The 22,616-nt window shown below is 45.3% G+C and overlaps 1 protein-coding gene across 1 annotated transcript in view; it reads right to left on the bottom strand.

The window, feature by feature from the left end:
* The window catches only part of UNKL (unk like zinc finger), a 370,451-nt gene that overhangs the window by 33,991 nt on the left and 313,844 nt on the right, over positions 1 to 22,616 (bottom strand). Inside the window, exon 11 of the mRNA XM_086940574.1 lies at positions 19,549 to 19,776. Coding sequence (XP_086796700.1) covers positions 19,549 to 19,776 — 228 coding nt within the window. The remainder of the gene's footprint in view (positions 1 to 19,548; positions 19,777 to 22,616) is intronic.

Here is a 22,616-nt window from a genome sequence, read left to right as displayed (position 1 = left end):
GCTTTAGTTTAGCAGGTTTGAATGCACTTAACAATCCATACTGCAATACCAGATTTAAAAATGGGATTGCCTTTATGAGGTGTAACAAACGCAACAAACAATGGTTTTGTTTTGCAAAAATCCTTTGTTCTTTCAACGTAGTACAATAGCGCTCTTCTGACATCAAGAGTATGAAGAGCTTGTTCTGCTCCCTAATCAGGATGACGAAAGAACACAGGAAACTCAACTGATTGGTTGATATGAAAAGCAGAAACCACTTTGGGAAGGAACTTGGAGTTGGTGCGAAGAACTACCCCGTCTCTATGAAGTTGAAAAAAGGGTTCTTCTAAGGTTAAAGCTTGAAGCTCACCAACTCTCCTCAATGAAGTGATCGCAATGAGGAAGGCCACTTTCCATTAAAGAAACTGTAGCGGACAGTTGTGTAATGGCTCAAAAGGTGTACCCATGAGCTGTGTAAGCACAATGTTCAGATTCAAAACTGATGCTGGAAGTACCCTGGGTGGTATTATTCTCTTAGGGCCCTCCATAATGGCTTTCAATACTGGAACCTTGAACAAAGATAGATGTTGTCTGTTTTGCTAATATGCAGCTGCTACTGCAAGATGCAAACAAATGATAGTGGAGGCTAAACGAGCACTCTGTAAATGCATAAGGTAACAAATGATATTTTGAGTAGCTGCATCTAGTGGATCAATATTGTTATAAGTACAATATATAACATATCTTTTCCATTTAGCTGCATACAAGCTCTGGTAGTAGGCTTTCTTGCTTCCTTAAGAATGGCCATACATTCTGGTGACAAGTTAAGTTATCCAAACTCTAGGACTTCAGGAGCCAAATAGCTATATTGAGCGTCTTGGAATTTAGGTGTCGGGCTACTCCATGGTTCAGCATGAGAAGACTGGAATTGAGATGTAGCTTTCGATTTGAAACTACTGACAGTTCCAAAAGTGTTGTGAACTACAATTGACGAGTCCAAGTGGGAGCTACTAGAATCAGTGTGAGGGATGTTTGCCTGAGCTTCTGAAACCAAAACTGGAAGGAGAGGCGGAAAAGCATAGGCAAATATCCGTGACCTATTCATCCATAGGGCATTGCCTTTGGATAGAAAGTGTGGGTGCCTGGAGATGAAGTTTGGGCTTTTTGAGTTGTCCACTGTGCAAAACAGATCTATTTGTGGGAATCCCCATTCTTGAAAGTATGGAAGGAGAACCTGGGGATGAAGTTCCCAGTCGTGAATTTGTTCCCGCCTTCTGCTTAGGTCGTCAATCTGATTATCCACTCCTGGGAGGTACTCTGCCAGAAGATGGCCTTTGTGATGAAGTGCCCAACGCCAAATTGTCTGATAGAGGCGTGACAGCTGCAGAGAATGTGTCTCCCCTCACCCCGTTTTTGAACATGGTACATTGTTGTCATGTTGTCGGTGCAGACTAGGACAACTTTCCCCATGAGGAGAGACTGAAAAACATTCAGTGCAGGATATACAGATAGAAGCTCTAGATAGTTGATGTGCAGACCTTTGTGTTTGTTGTCCCATAGACCTTGAATTGTCAAGTTGTGAAGATGGGCAACCCAACCTCTGAGGGATGAGTCTGCTGTTAGCATGATCTGTGGCTCAGGGTTGATGAAGGGCCGCCCGTTTGATAAGTTTTGTGTGTTCCACCATTGCAGAGAGCGATGGGTGCGGCTGTCTACCAACACTAGATCTGTTAATTGACCCCGAGACGGATCCCACTGACGTGCTTAGCACTCCTGTAGAGGACGAATGTGCAATCTTGCATGAGGTACTGTCGCTATGCATGATGCTATCATCCCTAGCAGTTGTATGAACGTCCTGTTTGCTAAGTATTGATTGGCCTGAATATGTATTAGCAGAGATTGAGTATTTTGAATGTTGGCTGCATTGGGAGAGACTAGAGCTGTACACGTGTTTAGAGTTGCTCCCAGATAAGACTGAATTTGTGAAGGCTGAAAGTGAGACTTTTGAGCATTGACCGTAAAACCCAATTGGTAGAGTAAGTCTAATGTAGTCTGAGTGTGGTGTAGACACTTTTGGTGTGTGCTGGCTTTGAAGAGCCAATCATCCAGATATGGGAAGACATAAATCTGTTATGTTCTGAGATGTGCCGCCACTACCATAGCAGAATTATGCTGCATGTCCCTTTGCACGAGCGTAGTACACCCGTTCAGAAGATGTGAAAGAACTGCCGATTCACTTTCAATGCCGTAGGTACAGTGCCCGAGAGCTTGAGTCAATTGGGATGCTACATTCTACGCTACGGCGGTTTGAAAGACAAACGAGGACTAAATGGCATGGACTAAATACACGGGGAACATTCCTATGTGACACCAACCTCGGTGGGTGCAACTCATGCAGAAATAACGGGCTGCATATAATCGCCTAGAAAAGCAGCCATCAATCCATCTTCCAAAAGCTATTATGGATAGTGTACTATTATAAATTCTCAAAATATTCATGATCTCCTGATGAAGGCTCAAAGCCGAAATGCGCATAGGATACATTTTTCTCCAGCCTTGGCAATGATGAGCATTTCTCCCTAGTAATACAGTATTTTGACCCCACTATATCTTCCATAATCAATTGGAGATTCTCTATTAATGAGGACTCAAAATAACTAAAGAAATAATACATATTTAGAGACTGTGTACATAGCATGTATTGAAGAACTATCCATGAATGCTTAATGTACCATCTCAACCAAAAGTTTGAACATCATTTCTTCATTTCCATTTTATAACATCTGTGGCATGTTAGGCACTGGATGAATGTGGGGGTATGCCTGAACATATGTACTAGGGACTATTACAGAAATAGACCGATCATGTTTTTTAGAATGGATTAGGCAAAAAGAAAAAAAGTTTATATATATATATATACACACACACACACACACACATATATATATATATATATATATATATATATATATATATATATATATACACACACACACACACACACACACACACACGCACACACACACATACAGAGGATGGCAATGTATTAATCAAAAAAAGGAAAAATATTTTGTATAAATAAATGTTTTTGATAAGTATCTGGATGAGTACATATTGCTATTGAAATTTTGAATGTCCAATTATTTATGAGTTTCCTAAGTGTTTTCTCATACATGTGCCCCCACTACTGCCAGACATTTCACGAATACTACGGGAGCAGTAGTTACTTCGAATGGGAGTACCTTGAATTGATAGTGTCTTCCTGCTATCACAAATATGAGGTATTTTCGATGAGTTGGGTGAACCAGAATATTAAAGTATGCGTCTTAAGTCTAGAGTGGAGATAAAATCACCTTGCAGTAGTGCTGGAAGGACCTGTTGAAGCGTGACCATGAGGAAATGTTCTGAAAGTATGTACAGTTTTAATGTCCTTAGATCCAAAATTGGTCTTAAAGAGCCGTCCTTCTTGTGGATTAGAAAGTGCAGAGAGTACACCCTTGAACCTTGGTACTGTAATGGAACTGGTTCTATAGCTCCTTTTGTTAGAGCTTGCACCTCTTGTTTGAGGAGCTGCAGGTGCTCTGACGAGATTTTGTGAGTGCAAGGTGGAATGTTGGGAGGACTGCTGGTGAGCTCCAGGCAAGAACCATTGTCTGTTGTTATGGATTGCCAAATAGGCAAAAATTGTTGAAGCATTCCCCCAACAAGTGTTAGATGATCGGGATTGCATAGACAAGTCCCTACTTATTGGGGGAAGGGGAGTTACGCGTTGGTGTGCCCTTACAACCGCATTTAAAAGTGTTCCCTCTGTACCCTCCTCTAAAGAAGCTTCTACCGGAAGAGGGTTGCGTGTTGGACTTGTACGAGGAAGTGTTAGGGTCTGAGCATGTACTTTTAGACGCTGCTCTATGGAACGAGCAACAAAAAGAGTCTGAAGTGCTCCCATGGACTTTGCCACATCCGTGTCTTTTTTCATCTTTTCTAAAGCCTCATCAACTGTAGGTCTGCATTTTTTTTATTTGTTATAAGGAGTGTTTAAAATAGACTGTTGGACTTCTGGTTTAAAGCCTGAAATTCTAAGCCAGGCATGCTAACGTAAGAGATTGCTGGAGTTAATTTCTCTCGCTGCAGTGCCAGCAGCATCAAGAGCAAATGTAATAGAATCGTTAGAAATTAGCTTCCCTTCTTCAATTATCTCTTGTGCCTTTTTCTTGTGCTTTTCTGGGAGGTTTTGAAGTAGACATTCAGTCTCATCCTCTTAGCTAACAGGCCCTGCGTGTTGGCGATGCACCAGAGATTAGAAGCTTGACTAGCTACCCTTTTATCAGATGCGTCAATAAGCTTTGATTCTTTATCTGTGGGAGGTGCATCTAGAGGGAGTTGTCCTTTAAAAAAAACGGATCAGAGTGTGATGGTTTATATTATTTTTTTTAATCAACCATAGGTGTCAAATTTGTGCACGAACAGGGTCCTTAAAAATGTCATCTGCATGTCTCACCATGCCTTTTAACATAGGGATACTCTGACTAATTCTGTGTGAAGACCCTAGGGCCTCAAATAAAAAATCGTCATCTAAGGCCTATTTATGCAATTAACCCCATGATATGCTGCTGCTCTGGAAATTAGCTCCAGATAGGAAACCTTATCAATTGGAAGTGAAGGTTTTGCAGGTTATAGGTCTGGATCATTATCTATGGGTGGATCAGTATTATAATCATCCCACAGATCTGGAGGTAAACCAACATTGTCATCATCATCATCATCATCATCATCATCCCCATCTCCTAAATCAGGCTGTGTGAGGGGATCCCTGCGGTGTTATGTGTAATGGATCTGAGCCTGGCAGTATTGTTAAAGGTGAAGATGGTGGAGGGGATGGCAAAGTAGGATGGATTGTACTTGTAGCAATGTCCTTCTTCTTAAGGGGGGTCTTGTATCCAGTGTCCTCTGAACTGACTTTCCTCTTGGAGGGAGTTTTGTCTAATGAATTTGTGTCTGGATTGATGTAAAGCTTGTTCTGCTTTGGATCCAATCTGTCCTTCATAATGTCTGAGATTGATTCCAGGGGTTCTGAAATATCTTCTTTGATGCCGAACCGGACATGTCCTTGGAAGCGGAAGGTTTTTGCCCCGAAGTGGATCTTTGCTTCGAGGCGGAAGGTTTCGGCTCTGAAGTGGACTTTTGTTTTGAAACTGAGGATTTCGGCTCCGAACCAGATTTGCCTTTCGGAGCGGAATGTTTTGGGTCTGAAAACGGTCTGTCTCGGCTCGACTCGAGCCGGAAGGCTTGACCACTTGTTTTGGTGCCGGGCCCGATGGCGGCTGCGTCAGAAACGTCGTCTCTGTGCCGACCAAGGCCCGAAGGCAGAGGTGGTGCTGAAGCCATATGTTTGGTAAAAGATGGTATTTGGGGTATGGGGGTTTTGGTACTCACAACACCCTCTCCTGCTGGAATAGCTTCTGTCTCCAATTCGATCTCGAGTTCAGAATCTGGTTGTGGGACCGAGAAGGCCTCCTCTTCTTCCTCAGCTGCCACTTCTTCCTGTTGGGATTCTTCTCCGAAGCTATCCCGAATCTGTTGAGTGCCTTGGCGCTGCATTTCTCGTAGTTGACCACACAATCTCGAAGAGTCTTTTTTGACCTGAACGAACGACAGGCCTCAGTCTTCTTCCATGTGCTCCGGTGATAAGCATAAGTTGCAGATGGTGTAGATCGGTGCGAGGTTACTTGGAGTGGTACCGAGGACAGAATTTAAACAGAGTCCATTCCATCAGCAGAGGTGTGGATCAACGCGGCTAGGCCCGATGTTTTCTACCGAAGAGGAGAGATTTTCCCAATCAAATGGATACCCGGAGAGAGGAAAACACGTATGATAATACCATCGAGGGTAGAGTGAATTGCGCACTGAGGGGAACCCGAAGGACAGTTTCGAACAGGAGCGCAGCAATACAAGTCCGAACCAGATGGCGGAAAAAAACAATCCAACAATGGAGTGAATGCCCACGCCCACTATCACCGAAAGGAGGAGTCACCTTAACTTGTGACTAGGAAAGACTTCTTCGAAGAAAAACAACTTGCTAACATCCGGACCCATCACTAGATGGAAGGATTATGCAAAACGTGTATCTACAGCACACATGCCTCGAACATCTACATACAGATATGCAACTTGGTCCGTCTGCAGCAGTTGTACATACTCTAAAACCTCTTTACACTTTGTAATGTTAACATTTTTCATAAGTGGCTTTAAGAACCATTTTCTCTGTTCTTTATAAAGCTCACAGAAAAAGAACATGTGCATTTGTGACTGGGGCGTAGCTGCATTGCATGGGCACAGATCCAGGTTTTTTACAGAAAAAACATTCAAATGTTAAGACACCAGCAAATGGGCAAGACCAAGTATAAACTTTAACAAAATTAGTCTCTGATGAAGAGGCACCTTCGGCAAATATGGCTCGATACCGTTGTAGTGTGCAATGGGAGGTACATCATCACCTTATCCTTCTTCTGCTCACCCTCCCACTTCTTCTCAACTATCTAGTGCAGCAGTTTGCTTTTAACCAGTAATCTGGTCTGACAGTTGATTGACTTTGGATTAGTGAACAACTCTTTCTTACCAACTGCGTGTAATTCATTCTTCACAAAGGTCAACCACTTGATCTTATGGGACCTTGACAGTTTTAAACAGTCAAAGATTACCTTCTCTGTCAGCGCTGCCTCAAGTCTTGACCAAATTAAAAGCAAGAGTAAGATAGGTGTCATCTTTACAATATCCCCAATATACCGCAGTCCTAATTCCTCATGCATTATTGATGAGGTGGCACTACAGGGGAGTGACAATAGCCTATACAACATTGTGTTTTCACTGTTCTGTAACTGTGTATAGTCTGCGGACCACCATACGCCGGCACCACAGGCCATAGGTGGCTATTGCTATGGGTCTGGTCTTATAGATAGTGAGTGTAACATCTACTGGCATGGACCGTAGCGTAGAGAAAAAATTTAAAAGGGCTGCAAGAGCCTGCTCAAACTGTGTGACCCTTACACTTTTTAGATGCACCCACATGCTCAGAGTATAGAATGGGATCCCCAAATATGTAAAAATGGGAATGCTTTTAAGCGCAGCGTCACCAATATGGAATGGAGTTAAAATACTGCGTGGGCGCCCATATATCATAGCATAGGATTTATTTTTATTTGTTAAATGACATGAATCCCACAAAGCAGTCCGGTTGTTTCTGAAGCCTCTCTCTGTGCGGGCCATAAGCACACATTCATCTGAAAATATTCGTATCGGTAGCTGGCGGGTCCTTATCGGGGAGGGGGAGGTCTGCACTACAGACGCTAACATCAGGTATTTCTCGAGCTTATTAATATAAAAGTAAAAAGGAACGTGGCCAACACACAGTCTTGTCGAACTCTTTTTTTCATCTTAATGTAAGAGGTGCATTCCCCATATGGCCTAATCCTGCCTTCCACATCAGTGAGGAGCTGAGTAATAAGATGTACAATTTTAGGGTTGACCCCTCTACTCAGTGACATGGACCACAATTTCCTCCTCAAAACATTATTGAATGCTGCACTTAAATCCATGAATGCCAAGAAGAGACCACCTTCCTTGGTGGTCACATATTTACTGGGAACCAAGTGGAGATTCAGGCACTGACCTACCATCCTTAAACCTTGTCTAAAACCATACTGTACTAATGATAAAATCTGATTTTCAGTTGCCTAGGTATCCAGATGATCCAACAAAGCTCTGCACTATTTCTTTGTAGTCGACTCTAATAGCGAAATGGAGCGATGGCAATAAGGATCGTTCCTGCAACCCCCCCACCCCCTTAAAGATAGAACCAATTGTTGCCCATGACCAAAACCCGGGGTCAGGTGTTGGGGGAGGGAGTGTAAGGGGAGGAGGGAGTCCTTCATCATGCTCCTGAGGACATTCACTAAGACCGGGGCTCCAAAAAGCCGAATTGCCCTTAAATCAACGAGGACTCCATCACTTCGAATCAAAATGCAGCTTTGTGAATTCCAAAACAAACGTAAAATTGCACAAGAGTGTAAGTTTACCTTTGTGAATCAGACCCCATGTAATTATTACAAAGCGTAAAATTATTTCTACACAAGTATTTAGAAATGCTTCTTGAATTAAAGCTAAAAAGACAATTTGGAAGAGAAGAGTTAAGTAAGCCCGATACGCTGAGACCCATTTGCAAAGTTACAACAGATTAGGCACATATCTTAAGCCACTCCTGGATTTTTTTGCAAAGACATTTCTTCAAGATTTGTAATGAAAAGACACCAACGAATGTCATGATACCTTGAACTCAGCAAGCCCACAGTATTCCCGTACATTAGGTTAATAGAAGCCACCACAGCTGATGAAAGCAACTGCATACTTCAAGTATAGTAATAGGGCGGCAGGGAGTATAGGCATAGCAGTTAGTTAGAAAACCTCCTCTCAACAACTTAACAGAAAGAAGAAAAAACTAAAAAGTGCGCACAATACAAAAGTGTACTTTACTAGGTTAGAAACAACCATGTCATGGAGTCCCACGTCCCTGAAAGTGCCAAGGGTGGGATCGGGGGGGTGGTGGTCAGGTGACCAGGATTACAACTAGGAGGCAGGTTGTTGCCAGTGCAAAGCAATAAGTTGCTTAGCCACTCCCAACACGTGGGAGATGAAGTGACATTTTGCATGTGTCAGGGCCTGCAGGTGTTGGGGTCGAATACCAAGTAGCGCTGTCAGATATAAATACGGGAACGGGTAGTCTATTGTCCCCCTAATATGGCTAAGGATTTCTTTCCAGAAGGTGCTAATGCCGGGGCACGACCACCATATGTGCAGGAAGTCTCCTTGCGCCGAGGTAATCGCCAACACATGGAAGAAGTTGAGGGAAAAATAGTGTGAAGTCAGGTGAGTGTGAGTTACCAGCTAGTCATGACGTTGTAAGCAAACTCACGTTGTGGTATGCTTTCAAGATCCACGGTATATCACACCATAAATGCTCCCTTACTTTCTTGGGAAGCTCTACCCCAATATCAATGTACCATTGTGATTGGCAGGGATGTGGTTGGATAGGGTGGAATGTTGAGAACCTAGTATGTGCGCGAGATGAGCCCACGGGACCTGTTCAATGACAGGATCAATGTCTCGAAAGTATCTAGTTGGCAGGTGCCCCCTGCACATTTAGGCGGGGTGTGGACAGAGTGGCGGAGCTGATAATATTGTAGTCTGGTGGCCACAGGGTACCAGAACTCCAGGTGACACTGTTCGAAATACTTGAGGGAGTCCCCCTCAAACAAGTCCCGAAGAGTGCGACAGTTGCCCTCTCTCCAAAGGCTATATGAATGGTGCTGCAGCGGGGGTGGGAGTTGAGGGGAGGCAAAATCAGGGTTGCACGCCAAGGCAGTGTTGGGTGAAGGAAAGGACCATTTTTGTGGGAATGGTAAGGTAGGCACTTCATGGCCTTGTGTGTCTGGGGAGCCACGCAAGGTCTCAGAGGAGGTGAAAGGCCACAGCACAGTCCATATAAAACCAATGATTATCGCTTGCATGTATCACCCATTCTGAGACGAAGCGGTGGTGTGCGGCCCAATATTATTCAAGGAGGTTATGGCATCAAAACCAAACCCTACCCGGTCCACAGGAAGCATAAGTACTGTATTGGAGAAGCGAGGACGATTCTCCACCCCAAATAAAGGAGCGAATGTCCTGTTGGAGGCATAAGATCTTGCCCTGAGGGATCGGCGTAGATAGGCATTAAAAGAGGTATAGTTTTTTTGGTAAGAGGGACATTTTGACCTCATTTAAACGGCCCAGCCACGAAACCTGGAGGGGATTCTACGGGAGAAGGTCCTCCAAGATGGATTTTCGACATTCAGGCCAACTGGCCATCGACCAGGCATTCAAGGTTGATTAAGTTGGAGGCCCACGTATTGGATAGATCTAGAGGCCCACTGGAAGGGTGTGAGAGATTGGACCACTGTGAAGTTTGCTGGGGGGATAGTTAAGTTTAGAGCTTGCGACTTGGCTACATTTATCTTGAAACATGAGACTATCTCAAAAGTCAGGAGTGTGCACAAGTGCACCAGGAGAGATTTTTCTGACTGAGCGAGAGTCAGCAGGAGGTTGTCAGCTAATAAAGTGATCTTGTGGGTGTGAAAAGCTGGGTTTCTGTTGCAGTAACCCCCCCCCCCCTTTTTGACAGACTACTGATGCACTTTAACTGGATGTGCCCTGGGTCCTTGCCAACCAGGTTTCCAGGGCCTGTGTTCTTTCCTCAAAACTGTACCTTGTACACCACAATTGGCACTTTCTGACCACAGGTCAGCCCCTGGTAAATGGTACCACAGGTACCCAGGGCAATGTGACCAGGGAAAGGCCTCTATGGGCTACAGCACTTATTGTGCCACCCTTCAAGGTCCTGTACCTTTACACTCACACACTGCCTTTTCAGGCTGCGTGCTTTGGTGCAGAACAAAGTGAAGAGTCGACATGGCACACATCCCTGTTTACCATGGCCACAACCCACTGCCCTGGCATGGATCAGTCACCCCTCTAGCTGGGCGCACTATACTATTGGTGAGGGTGCAGGTGCATGAGCCCTGTACCCCTACAGTGTCCAAGTCAATTCTTAGACATTGTAAGTGCAGTGCTGCCATTAAGAGTATATCTTGCTAAGAGTTTCTCCTTACGAACTCCACAGTACCATAATGGCAGCACTGAAAACTGAGAAGTCTGGTATCAAACTTCTCAGCACATTAAACCCACACTGAAGCCAGTGTGGGATTTAATGAAAAATGCACTCAGAGGGCATCTTAGCGATGGCAACTGAAAAACGACCAGCCTCTGGTAGGTTCCCTGACTGGTACACACCAGCCTGCCACCACAAGACATTTTTCTGGACCCCTTGAGTGGGAGCCTTTGCTCCCTGAGCCCAGAAACAAAGCCTTTACTGGGCGAGGTGTTCACACCTCACCCAGGAAAAACTGGCGGCCCAACCGACGGTGCCTAACCAACCCCCAACATACCTCTCCAAGTGGTGGTAGCACTCAGAAGACCTTCGTCCCCGAGCCTCCAGTGCTTTCGCAAACCAGACTCCCAACTGAAAGCTACAGGGCTTCCGATGCCAAAACAGCACTCTGCACCCGGCAGCCCCAGTACCGCTGAGGGTGCATCTTTTGTGCTGGCCTAAACCCCCATTTGCCCTGCGCTTATGTCCAGGAGCTTTGCTCTAACAACCCAGTTGCCTGATGGTCAGCAGCCACCCACTGAAGGCCCCATATCCCCCATTGGATAACACTGGGCCTCAGCACTCTGCACCCGGCCGCCCTAGTGCAGCTGAGGGTGTAACAAGAGTGCATCCTTGACCCTGGGGGACCCGAGTCTAACCCCAAAATACCATCTCCCACAACAAAGTACTTACCTTTGAACCGTTAACACTATTTTCCTCCATAGGAAAACATTGACTGTTTTTCTCTGAAAAGTTTTTTAGTGTGCAGTTGGACAACCTAAAGAAATTCTTTAAAATTGTACTAACTAACAAAAACGATTTTACCTACGGAAATGTCCCAGTGTAGTGTCCAGGTATACTACACTGTGTAAGAAAGGTAATCTCAAAAGTAACTTACCTGTAAATTTACTAAAAATCCCATACAAAGTACATGTACTGCATTCTGAAAAGCATTGAATTATCAGTAACTCTACTGTAATCAAATCAAAATACATTTACAATTGCAATTCAAACTATTTACAAACTGCATTACAACTGTAAAGTATTTTTTTTGCTTACCTGTGCAAGGCTTGCTTGGTTCTAGAAAATATTATTTTTATACAAAAACAATTGGTCTGAAGTTCAGTCTTTGAGTGTGTGAAGTCATTTGCTGATGAGTGTGTACAACAAATGCTTAACACTGTCCTCTGATGAAGCCTTACTGCTTGACCACATACCACAAAGAGAGAGTATGGTGCTATCTAACTTTACCTCTGCCTACCTTTGGGGTTCCACCGGACTCTGTGCACACTATATCTCACTTTGGTATAGTATATACAGAGTCAGCTACCTACAGTGGGCACGTCCCCCAAAGGGTATCCCAACTATATCCTCTGTTTGACAAATTGTACCCGCTAAGGGTTCCACCACTAGGGCAAAAAGGAGGGGCGAAAGTGGCAGTCCTCTCTAGAGGTCCTCCATAGATGAACGGCCTGTGACAGGCTTGCCCTGATTCGAATTCTCGCAGCGAGGGAAGTGTAAGAGGCCATAATCCGGTCAACCATCACAGGGCATTGGCCTATCTTCTGGAGTACGGCCTTTAAGAAGGGCAAACTGACTATCAAAAGTGTTCTCCCCTTCAAGCTAGAGAAAGCAGGCTGGAATGGCATGGAGATAGGATTTCTCCACTAGGTGGGCCAAGCGGCGGATATAGTCCGCTCCCTGCCTGTTGTGGATGAAGTCGACCTGCTCCAGGTCTATAAGACCAAGGAGATAGAGCTTCAACCTGTTAGCTAAGATTTTAGAATACAGTTTTGCCTCGGTGTTTAGAAGCGCTATAGGACGATATGAGTCCCAGAACGAAGGGCCCTTGCGTGATTTCGGGATCAAAGAGATCTCCGCCTTGGACATAGTGGGGGTGAGCCCGAAGCAGGTGTGAAGGTGTTAAATAGGGCCAGCAGTTGGTCTTGCAATTGCGGGAGAAACTTGCAGTGAAAAGTTACATCAGGCACTGGGATCTTACCAAGAGGTAAGCTCTTCAGGGCCCGCAGGAGCTCCTCCGAAGAGATGGGGGCTTCAATAAACTCTCTGTGAGAAACGTCAAGGGGGTCCCATTGACACCCCACCAAATAGTTGCCTATGGCATCAAGAGGGGCTTCTTCGCTAGTATAGAGAGACTGGAAGAATTCATGAACTGCCTGTTAAGTCATGCCGGAGGTAGTCCATACTCCTGGCACAGTCTGGAGTACGGGTCTGTTGCTGCCAGACCTTGTGCACCAACAGTGTCCCCACTTTATTACCCTCTTCGTGGTACTTTTATTCAAGCACAAGGAAAGCACGCTCTGCCTTGTTAGTGTGCTGCGTACGCAGTTGACCATGCAGGAAGGCCAGCTGGGGTTTAGTGCACTGAGAGGGGGCGTCTTGATCCTGATGTTCCAAGTCTTTGATCTCCGAGACTAGACCAGTCTCAAACAACCTGTTTTCTTTCACCAGGGTGATTGAGATAGAAGTAATCTCACCCCAATAGAAGTTTTGAACTCATCGCAGAGTGTATGTGCCAAGATGTCCGGGTGAGTGTTGGTCTCATAGTTCGTTATCGCAGTGCGATTGCCTCAACGTCCACAGAAGTTGTGGGGGAAGGTGCCAGCCTGAGGGGACGGGGCACGTCCCTATTCTATTCCAAGTCAGTTCTATGGGTGCATGGTCAGAAATAGAGATGCCAAACATGAGGGAGGAATAGAGGTCTCGTAGTAGGGAATGAGTTAGGACGCAGTAGTCAATACCTGAATATGACTGGTGGACATGGGAGAAGAATGAAAAATCACTAGTGTCAGGGTGGCGGTATCTCTAGGTGTCTACCAATCCCAGATGTGCTATTTCATGCTAAAGGACTGCCGACATAAGAAATACGTTACTTACCTGTAACTGCAGTTATCCAGTATTTGTGTCTTTCATAGATTCACATGCCTGAATCATTCCCTGTCATCGGGATGGGAGTCCCTGGTACATAAAGAAAGTAATGTCCTAAACGACATATAGAGAAATAGGCAATGGGCCTCACCTTAGTAACATTTCCATGTCCTTTTGTAGAAAGGACTGAACTCTAGAGAAGAGCCAATCAGCTATCACCTCCCTCTACAACCCTCCTGGCAGGAGCCTCAGTCCCTCAGATTTTCTACCGCACGTCGTGCTAAGGGAGTCTCCTCTGAGCTCTGCTCAGATTTCTCTTCAACTTTTGGATTTCAACTGTATTCTCTTCAGGAAGCTGTCCCCTTTTTTCATCATCACAGACATGGAGAAAAAAGGCCTTTTTAGAGCTTGCGCTACTTGCTCTAAAAGGAGGCATTATGTGAATGACCCTCATAAGATGGCATTTATTGCCTGTATCCAGACCACAGGTCTCGAAAACACGGCCCGCGGCGGATTCTATCGTTCGATAGAATCCGCTGCGGGCCGTGTTTGAGACGAAGCTTTGGCGCACGTGTGGTAGCAGCTTATCAAGGACTGCACATACGTCGCTTCACGTCCAGTTTATCTAGGATACTAATATTTAATTTGAGAGATAATTTTTCATGCAACTGGCGTGAACAACACGACGGCCCGTGACGCTTGTTGACACTTCTATTCCCAATATTGGAATATCTGCACTAGTATCTTTATCATTACACTGGCCAGCTCCTTTGTCAACTTTACTGCGCTACAGCAAGACTAACCATCCAGTACTTTTGCCCTGACGAAGCTCCCATGGTTGGGGAGCGAAACGCTTTGGCTGTCCTGTGCACTTTGAAAATTCGAAAAGAAAAATATATTTTTTGATACAACTCTGGTCCTGTTGATTTACTTCGTGCTTGGTGCTGCCTGAACCGGTACACAGGGCTGATCTGAAATACCTCTCTTGGAAGACAGCACTCCTTTTCGCACTTACTTCGGCAAGACGAGTAAGTGAGCTCCAGGCCTTTTCAATTCAGGAACCTTTTCTACAATTCAAGCAAGATAGGGCAATATTGCGAACAAATTCAACATTTGTACCAAAAGTCCAGTCGGACTTCCATCTCAACGAGCTCATTGTCTTGCGCTCTTTCTTTCCGAATCCCCAGACTGCAGCAGAAAGAACGTTACATTCTCTGGACCTTAAACGCTGTCTGAGACTTTACATTGAGAAGACAAAACCCTTCCGTAAATCCAACCAGCTTTTCGTGGCTTATAGCAGACCCAGAAAGGGTCTTCCACTCACTAAGAAAAATATTTCTCGCTGGATTTCTGCAGCTATTGCATTCTGCCACGATCAGGCAGGGCAACTCCTGCATTCTAAAGTACGAGCCCACTCTACCAGAGCGATGTCTACATCCATGGCGCTGTTTGCAGGAGTACCTATCATAGACATTTGCAGAGCAGCAACATTGAAGTCGCCACATACCTTCACCAGGCATTACTGTCTGGATACAGAACTCATGAAAGATGCTGCAGTGGGACAAGCAGTGCTTCGCCATCCGTTTCAATAAAGGTGAGCCTTCTTTTAATCCCACCCTCCTTTTTTCATGTACGCACATTTCTTGATTGTATTATTTGATGGTATTTCTTCTTACAATGGAATGTTTCTATTGGTCACTTGATATGTTATTATCTACTGACTTGTATATTCTAAACCATCCAAAAATGTGCTCATCATTGCTTGCTACTCTGATTCAGGCATTTGAATCTATGAAAGACACCCTAATACTGGATAATAAATGTGTTACTTACCTGTAACTGCAGTTATCCAGTATTGGATAACTGCCTTATGTTGGATAACTGTCTTATATTTGTCTTTGCAGAACATGAATATCTTTTTGGGTTTTGAGACAACAGATTTGAACAATGATTGGAATAAGGTAGGCGATAGGCACCGGCTGGTGGGCGCTTGTGTTTAGTAGTTGTTGTGGGTTCATCCTTAAATAAGAATTGTTATTTTCTCTCTTTATAGAATTTATTGATCCTGATGAGAACCCGACAAAGAGTTGGGTTTGAAACGAGTCGACCTTCTTTTCCCTTTGTCAAGCAAACCAGGTAATGTAATTGGCTCATTTGTGTATTGAATTAGGTTTTCGATGTAGAAATTGGTGATAATTGAAAATCATTTCTGCATGCTATTTGAAACAGATAGGATTGTTTTTAGTTGTTTGTCCTTGGGATTCTTAGTGCGTTTCATCAGGTTCGAGGCCACGTAAAAGTCACTGTGTTCCCGCCCTGATGTGATGGTTGGTTGGTGTGAGTGCTTGGTTTAAATGTTTGGCTGAATCTGTTTGGAATGTTTGATGGTTTGCATTGAGTGTGTGTTGGTGTCGCTGTGTTTTTTGAGTTTGATGAATTTGACCCTTGTGTATATAACTTCCCTCCTTTTGTATGTATTGTTGAAACACATGTGTATAAAATGTTGTTGGTACATTGACTCATTTGTGTATTGAATTAAGTTTTGGATGTAGAAATGTGTGATATTTGAAAATCATTATTGCATGCTATTTGAAACAGATAGGATTGCTTTTGGTTGTTTGTCCTTGGGATTCTTAGTGTGTTTCATCAGGTTTGGGGCAACGTAAAAGTCACAGTGTTCCAGCCCTGATGTGATGATTGGATGGCGTGAGTGCTTGGTTTAAATGTTTGGCTGAATCGGTTTGGAATGTTTGATGGTTTGCATTGAGTGTCTGTTGGTGTCTCTGTGTTTTTTGATTTTGTGAATTTGACCATTGTGTATATAACTTCCCTCCTTTTGTATGGATTGTTGAAACACAGGTTTATAAAATGTTGTTGGTACAGTAATGTGCAAAATATATCCATACTAATATATTAAAGAGAGAGCCCAAACCTTTGAGACGGGTAATCTCAGGAACCACAGCACCAATCACAACACCCAATACAGTGTTGGAAAGGGCAGTAGCAGCAGAAGGACATAGGCTATGCAGACGCCCACCATATACATTTAAAAGGTAAAAGAACCGTGCCAGCAAAGTAGTCCCTTGTGGGTGTGTCTGCGTTGTGCTCTGGGAGTGTGCTGGGGGCGTGACAAACGCTGGGGGCGTGTGGTACGTTCCGCCCTTCATGCCATGTCTCATATCGTGTGCTAATCCCACCCTGCTCCATTTAAATACCCCTGCACCCCATAGTCATAACCCACCCATACTCCTTAAAATACCCCAACACCCTTAAACACTAACCCATCTTAACCCTATAAATATACCCTGTACCCCAAAACCAAAACCTATCCCTTAACATACCCCTGTACCCCAAAACCCAAACCTAGCCCTGAACCCAATAAATACCCCTGTACCTCAAAACCCAAACCTACCCCTGAACCCTAAAAATACCCCTGTACCCCAAAACCCTAAAAACACCACTGTACTTCAAAACCCAAACCTACCCCTGAACCCTAAAATACCCCTGTACCCCAATTCTAGCCCTGAACCTTTAAAATACCCCTGTACCCCAAAACCCAAACCTACCCTGAACCCTAAAAAAAACCCTGTACCCCAAAACCAGCCCTGAACCCTAAAAATACCCCTGTACCCCAAAACCCAAAACCCAAACCTAGCCCTGAACCGTAAAAATACCCCTGAACCCCAAAACCCAAACCTAGCCCTGAACCCTTAAAATACCCCTGTACCCCAAAACCCAAACCTAGCCCTGAACCCTAAAATACCCATGTACCCCAAAACCCATACCTATCCCTAAACCATAAAACTACCCCTGTACCACATAACCCAAAACTATATCTGAACCCTTAAAATACCCAAACACCCCAAAACATATACCTCAGTACCCCAAAGCATACACCCCTATACCCATACTTACCATATCCAAACATAAAAAAACATGCTTTTACCATTCATGCATTTACAACGAATTTCGTTGTAAATGTATGCATGATAAAAGCATATAAAATGTAATGCCATGCGTTATAATGGCATTGCGGAGTCATGGTACTTTCGTAATGAAAGTATGCGGAGTGATGGTATGCGGAAAGAAAGTTGCGGAATAATGGGTGTTTACCCTCCCCGGGTAAGTACATTGGTGGCATGGCGGCCCACATCTCCAGCAACATACTCCTATTTTTTCACCACCCATTTGAAAAATGCACAGGTCTCTCTCATTGATGGCCAGCACCAACATACACTTTTAGACACACCTCCCGCCACAAATTCTAGAATTGCGAACTTTAGAGCTGGGGAGCTACGTTCGAATCTCGGCATCAGCTCAACATCCTGTGATTCCAGGCAAATCGCTTTGTCTCCCTGTGCCTACCACAAATGAATGTGCTCTTCTATAATGTAAATTGTGCTCATGCCATGTTGTCGAGTTCGCGCTATATAATATTGCAAGGAAAAATAAAGTAGGGAAACTAGAGTTCACACACTACTGAACACGCACTCTTAAGTTCATCAGCAGTGCACTGTGAATCGGAGCGTTTCACAGGCCTGTCACGGATAAGAAATGCTATCTAAACGAAATCCTACAAAACAATATACTACTGGCCGGCAGCAATTCATACCCGGACAACGTCAGGACGGGCTGCTAGTGCTAAATAAAATAATTGATGGTGTAGTAAAAAGTGCTGACCTATATGTTTCATTCATAGGTTTCGCTAGGGAATAAAGTTTTGGAGTATTGCTCAGTATTGGCAATCATTCTGTTATGTTGTTATTGTCACTCAGCCTTACGGAGTAGAGTCAAGACCCTTTAGTGTCTCTTCTTCGGTCACAGCACCGCCCAGGGCCACCTGAGCCAAGCGCGGCAGGACTCTGCAGGGGTCCAGGCAGCCAGGCACGTCACACCCCAGGAGAGGAGGCAGTAGGGTTTCCGACCTGTTACGGCCTGTGCCGCTAGTGTCCAGGGCCGACTCACCACAACGCTGATGACTCTCCGGTCCCCGAACTCTTCACGTCATGTGCGGTACTTAGAGATATCAGGTAGCACAGTCTCTGCCTCCCAGCAACTGGGTGCCGGTCTCTGCAAGTAGCAGGCACCATGGGCCAGGGCCGCCGGGGTCTCAAGGCCCAAGCAAGACAGTGACAGTGCCTTCCCTGCCAGCAGCACGAGGCAGGACCACAGCTCGCAGTTCTGAGAAGGATGTCCCCAGGCGCGCAACGCCCATTGGGCTCAAAGCGCTTCAGCACTCCCCTCCACCCCTGTTGTGTGGCAGCCCGGGCTAACAGCTCCCCGGGCACACACACACAGCCACACCCGAGTACTTCACAGGTCTTTAAAATACCATTTACTTGTTAATGAGGCTTAGTTGTTCTTGAGTCCCTGCATCTTCACACTGTCGATTGCTGGAAGAATTAATCCACCACGAAATTTTTATTAAGGCCCCCCACCCCCAAAATTTCACTCTAGTTGCGCCTCTGATCTCCACATACTATTAGGTCACAAAGTTGATCAGGTCGCCAATCTACTGTCAGAGGGGCGTAATTGCAGTTCAAATGCAGAGTGTTTCGGCTGACAAGGCGTAGGGGGTTCGGAGCTTCAAGGAGATGAGCCCTACACCATCTTGAATCAGGCCACGCCACCCACTCCTGGATTTTTTTTTACTCTATTCCTTTTATGGTTAAAGGAAAATAGGAGTTCCCAAAGGCAAAATGCTGTTTGCAACAAAGCGACAAGAAGTAAGTTATAACATGTAATGTAACTACTTGGATGCCACGTTATTCTTATTTTTAGGTGGCAGTAGGACATCAATGAAATATTAATGAATACATTTGTAGGAAGCATACGAAGACAGTAATGGTTATACTGGTAATGAGGATAAGATAAAAAGTACAAGCAACATAAATAATATTTTGCTCTGCATCTCAAAACAATTTGGTATTCAGGTGACTTACCTAAAGAATTGTGAGAAGAAGCTGAAGTGCCTAAATTGTTATGTTCTGGTTTCTGAGACTGAGGCTGTTGGTGAGGAGTCATACTGGATGAAAGGAAGGACTGGGACAAAGAGTGGGGAAGAGAGTTGAGCGGAGAGGTTGAAACAGATGATGATGAATGTAAAGAGGAGGAACGAGCAAGAGAGCCTGGAATATTGACAGGAGCTGAACTTCCCAACAATCTGTGACCTAGACGTAAACGAAAATAAAAAAATAAAACATATCAATGGATTCCAATCTTAAAACTTTTCCAAAATAAATATGCCTAATCAGATCAAATTAAGAGGTTTTTTGTATGTTTATAGGTCTATCAAACATAATGACAAATAAAGTTAGGAAAGAAAAAGTTACTTACTTTCCGTAACAATGTTTCTGGTGGAATCTTCCCACAGATTTCATACCTTACATCCAAGGAGCGTGATTGGTCCAGAACTGTTTAACAGCAATGTCTCTCTAACGCTGCCAGGTGGTGCCATTTGGCTTCAGTTGTGACGGTCTACCGGATTCCGCAAGATGGAAGTATATTAGGTCGACTGGTGCAGGTTCCTGGTATCTTCTTCATGCCTCACTGAAGCATTTAGAGAGGAACCAAGAAGGCATCAGCAATAATAAAAGTACAGAACATGTTTACGTACCCTGGAATAATATTATTATAAAGGCCACTACCACATCAAGGGAGAAGATAGAGCAGTGAAAAATCTGCTGGAGTAGTATGTATCCAGCAGAAATATTGTTACTGTAAGTAAGTGACTTTTTTCTGATAGATTTCTCTTCCTGCGGATTCTTTACCCTAGGAATGAGTTTCGAAACAATACCTCTGAGAGGTGTAATGCTGATTAACTGTAGAACTCAATCGCAGCCCATGCTTGTGCTATAAAGGATAGAAATATTTGGCAAAAGTAGATAAGTATGGTCATGTGGCCGCCCTTACATATCAGCTACTGAAATGTCTTAGAGAGAGCTGCACCAGCAGCCATGCCGTTAGAATAGTGGACACAAATGCCTTCCAGTGTGTCTTTGTTGGCTAAGATGTAGCATGCAATGATACAAAGGAAATCCTAATAAGAAATGTTATGTTTCGTCCCACAAAGAAATGATCATTCACTCTGTCCTGTTGAGTGTGATTGATGTAGCAGGACACAGTACGTGTCAGTATGTGGGGGGTTGCTGCGGGGCACAGGGTTTGGGATAGTTAATTAGTAATAATGCTTTCTTGTTCGGTCTGTGTTTAATTAATTGTTCCTATTGCGGGGCGGGTTTGTGGGGAGCATTCAATTGCTGAATCCTTGTGCGCGTCTGTTTACTTAATTGTGCCTATTGTGGGGCGGGTTGTGGGGAGCATTCAATTGCTGAATCCTTGTGCGCGTCTGTTTACTTAATTGTGCCTATTGCGGGGCGGGTTGTGGGGAGCATTCAATTGCTGAATCCTTGTGCGCGTCTGTTTACTTAATTGTGCCTATTGCGGGGCGGGTTGTGGGGAGCACTCAATTGCTGAATCCTTGTGCGCGTCTGTTTACTTAATTGTGCCTATTGCGGGCGGGTTGTGGGGAGCATTCAATTGCTGAATCCTTGTGCGCGTCTGTTTACTTAATTGTGCCTATTGCGGGGCGGGTTTGTGGGGAGCATTCAATTGCTGAATCCTTGTGCGCGTCTGTTTACTTAATTGTGCCTATTGCGGGGCGGGTTGTGGGGAGCATTCAATTGCTGAATCCTTGTGCGCGACTCTTTACTTAATTGTGCTTATTGCGGGGCGGGTTGTGGGGAGCATTCAATTGCTGAATCCTTGTGCGCGACTGTTTACTTAATTGTGCTTATTGCGGGCGGGTTGTGGGGAGCATTCAATTGCTGAATCCTTGTGCGCGTCTGTTTACTTAATTGTTCCTATTGCGGGGCGGGTTGTGGGGAGCATTCAATTGCTGAATCCTTATGCGCGTCTGTTTACTTAATTGTTCCTATTGCGGGGCGGGTTGTGGGGAGCATTCAATTGCTGAATCCTTGTACGCGTCTGTTTACTTAATTGTTCCTATTGCGTGGCGGGTTTGTGGGGAACGTTCAACTGAGGAATCCCTGTGCGCGTCTGCCTCGAGGTCCGGAGGGCCAGGGTACTTCCAGAGAGCTTGGCCCTTCCCGGGCTTGGTAATTCCCCCGGAATTTGGAGCTGGGGGTGGGGGGGCTGCGGGCAGTAGGCCTGACCTGACTCTCGGGTTCAGGGAATTGTCCCCTTTGATGTACCCTCTCTGCGGGTCTTTGGCTGTCGCATGTTGTGTGAGCCCCGGTGGCGCGAGTGTTGGCGCGCGGTTCGGTGTCAGAGGCACGGTCGGGTAGGGAGGGTACATGCTGTGAAGGTGGTCGACTACCACCTCCCGCCCCGCCTTTGTAAATAGGCCTGCTCCCTCGATCAGGACATGCGGCCCACCCGAGCGGGGGCGCCACACTGCTCATTCGGCTTCCTGGTTGCGGGCAATGGGGAGCCTGGTTATAGCTCAGTGGGTTGGGTCGCTGCCTCCGCTTACGGAGGTACTAGAGTTGAAGATGGTATAGATGGTAGAAATACAGAGGCAGGTTGCCCAAATGTCACACGCCGTTAGGCCTGGGGAACTGGCGCCAGGTCCCCACGCGTCGGGCTGTGGCCTTCCCGTGGGGCCGCCATTGTGGAGCTCGGGGGTCATTGACCCCTGCGGCCATTTTGGGTGTGGTCTCGGCCTGCACGGCCTGGGGGAAGGGCGGCCATATTGGTAGCCTTCGCCTGCGCCTCCTTGTTTGTGCAGTGGCCAGCCGGTTCGATGCGATTGGCTTGGCGCCAACCAGCATCCCCCCCCCCCTTTTTGCGGAGCAATAGTGGCCTCTTTTGGTGTGCGGTTTGGGTTGCATTTGGGCGAAGTAGGATTCGCATTTCAGTTCTGGGGGCACGCCGGGCCGGGGGCCCAGCAGATCCCGCCACTGCGCCACATTCTATGTGCGCGCGGATTTCAGCAGCGCGGTTTTGCCCATGCCTTTCCTCCCTTTTCAAGACTCCGGTGCCTTTTGGC

This window comes from Lissotriton vulgaris, chromosome 10, assembly GCF_964263255.1.
Source record: "Lissotriton vulgaris chromosome 10, aLisVul1.2, whole genome shotgun sequence".
NCBI lineage: Eukaryota > Metazoa > Chordata > Amphibia > Caudata > Salamandridae > Lissotriton > Lissotriton vulgaris.
The sequence above is the reverse complement of the archived record's forward strand: the minus strand, read 5'-3'. Positions and strand labels throughout refer to the sequence as shown.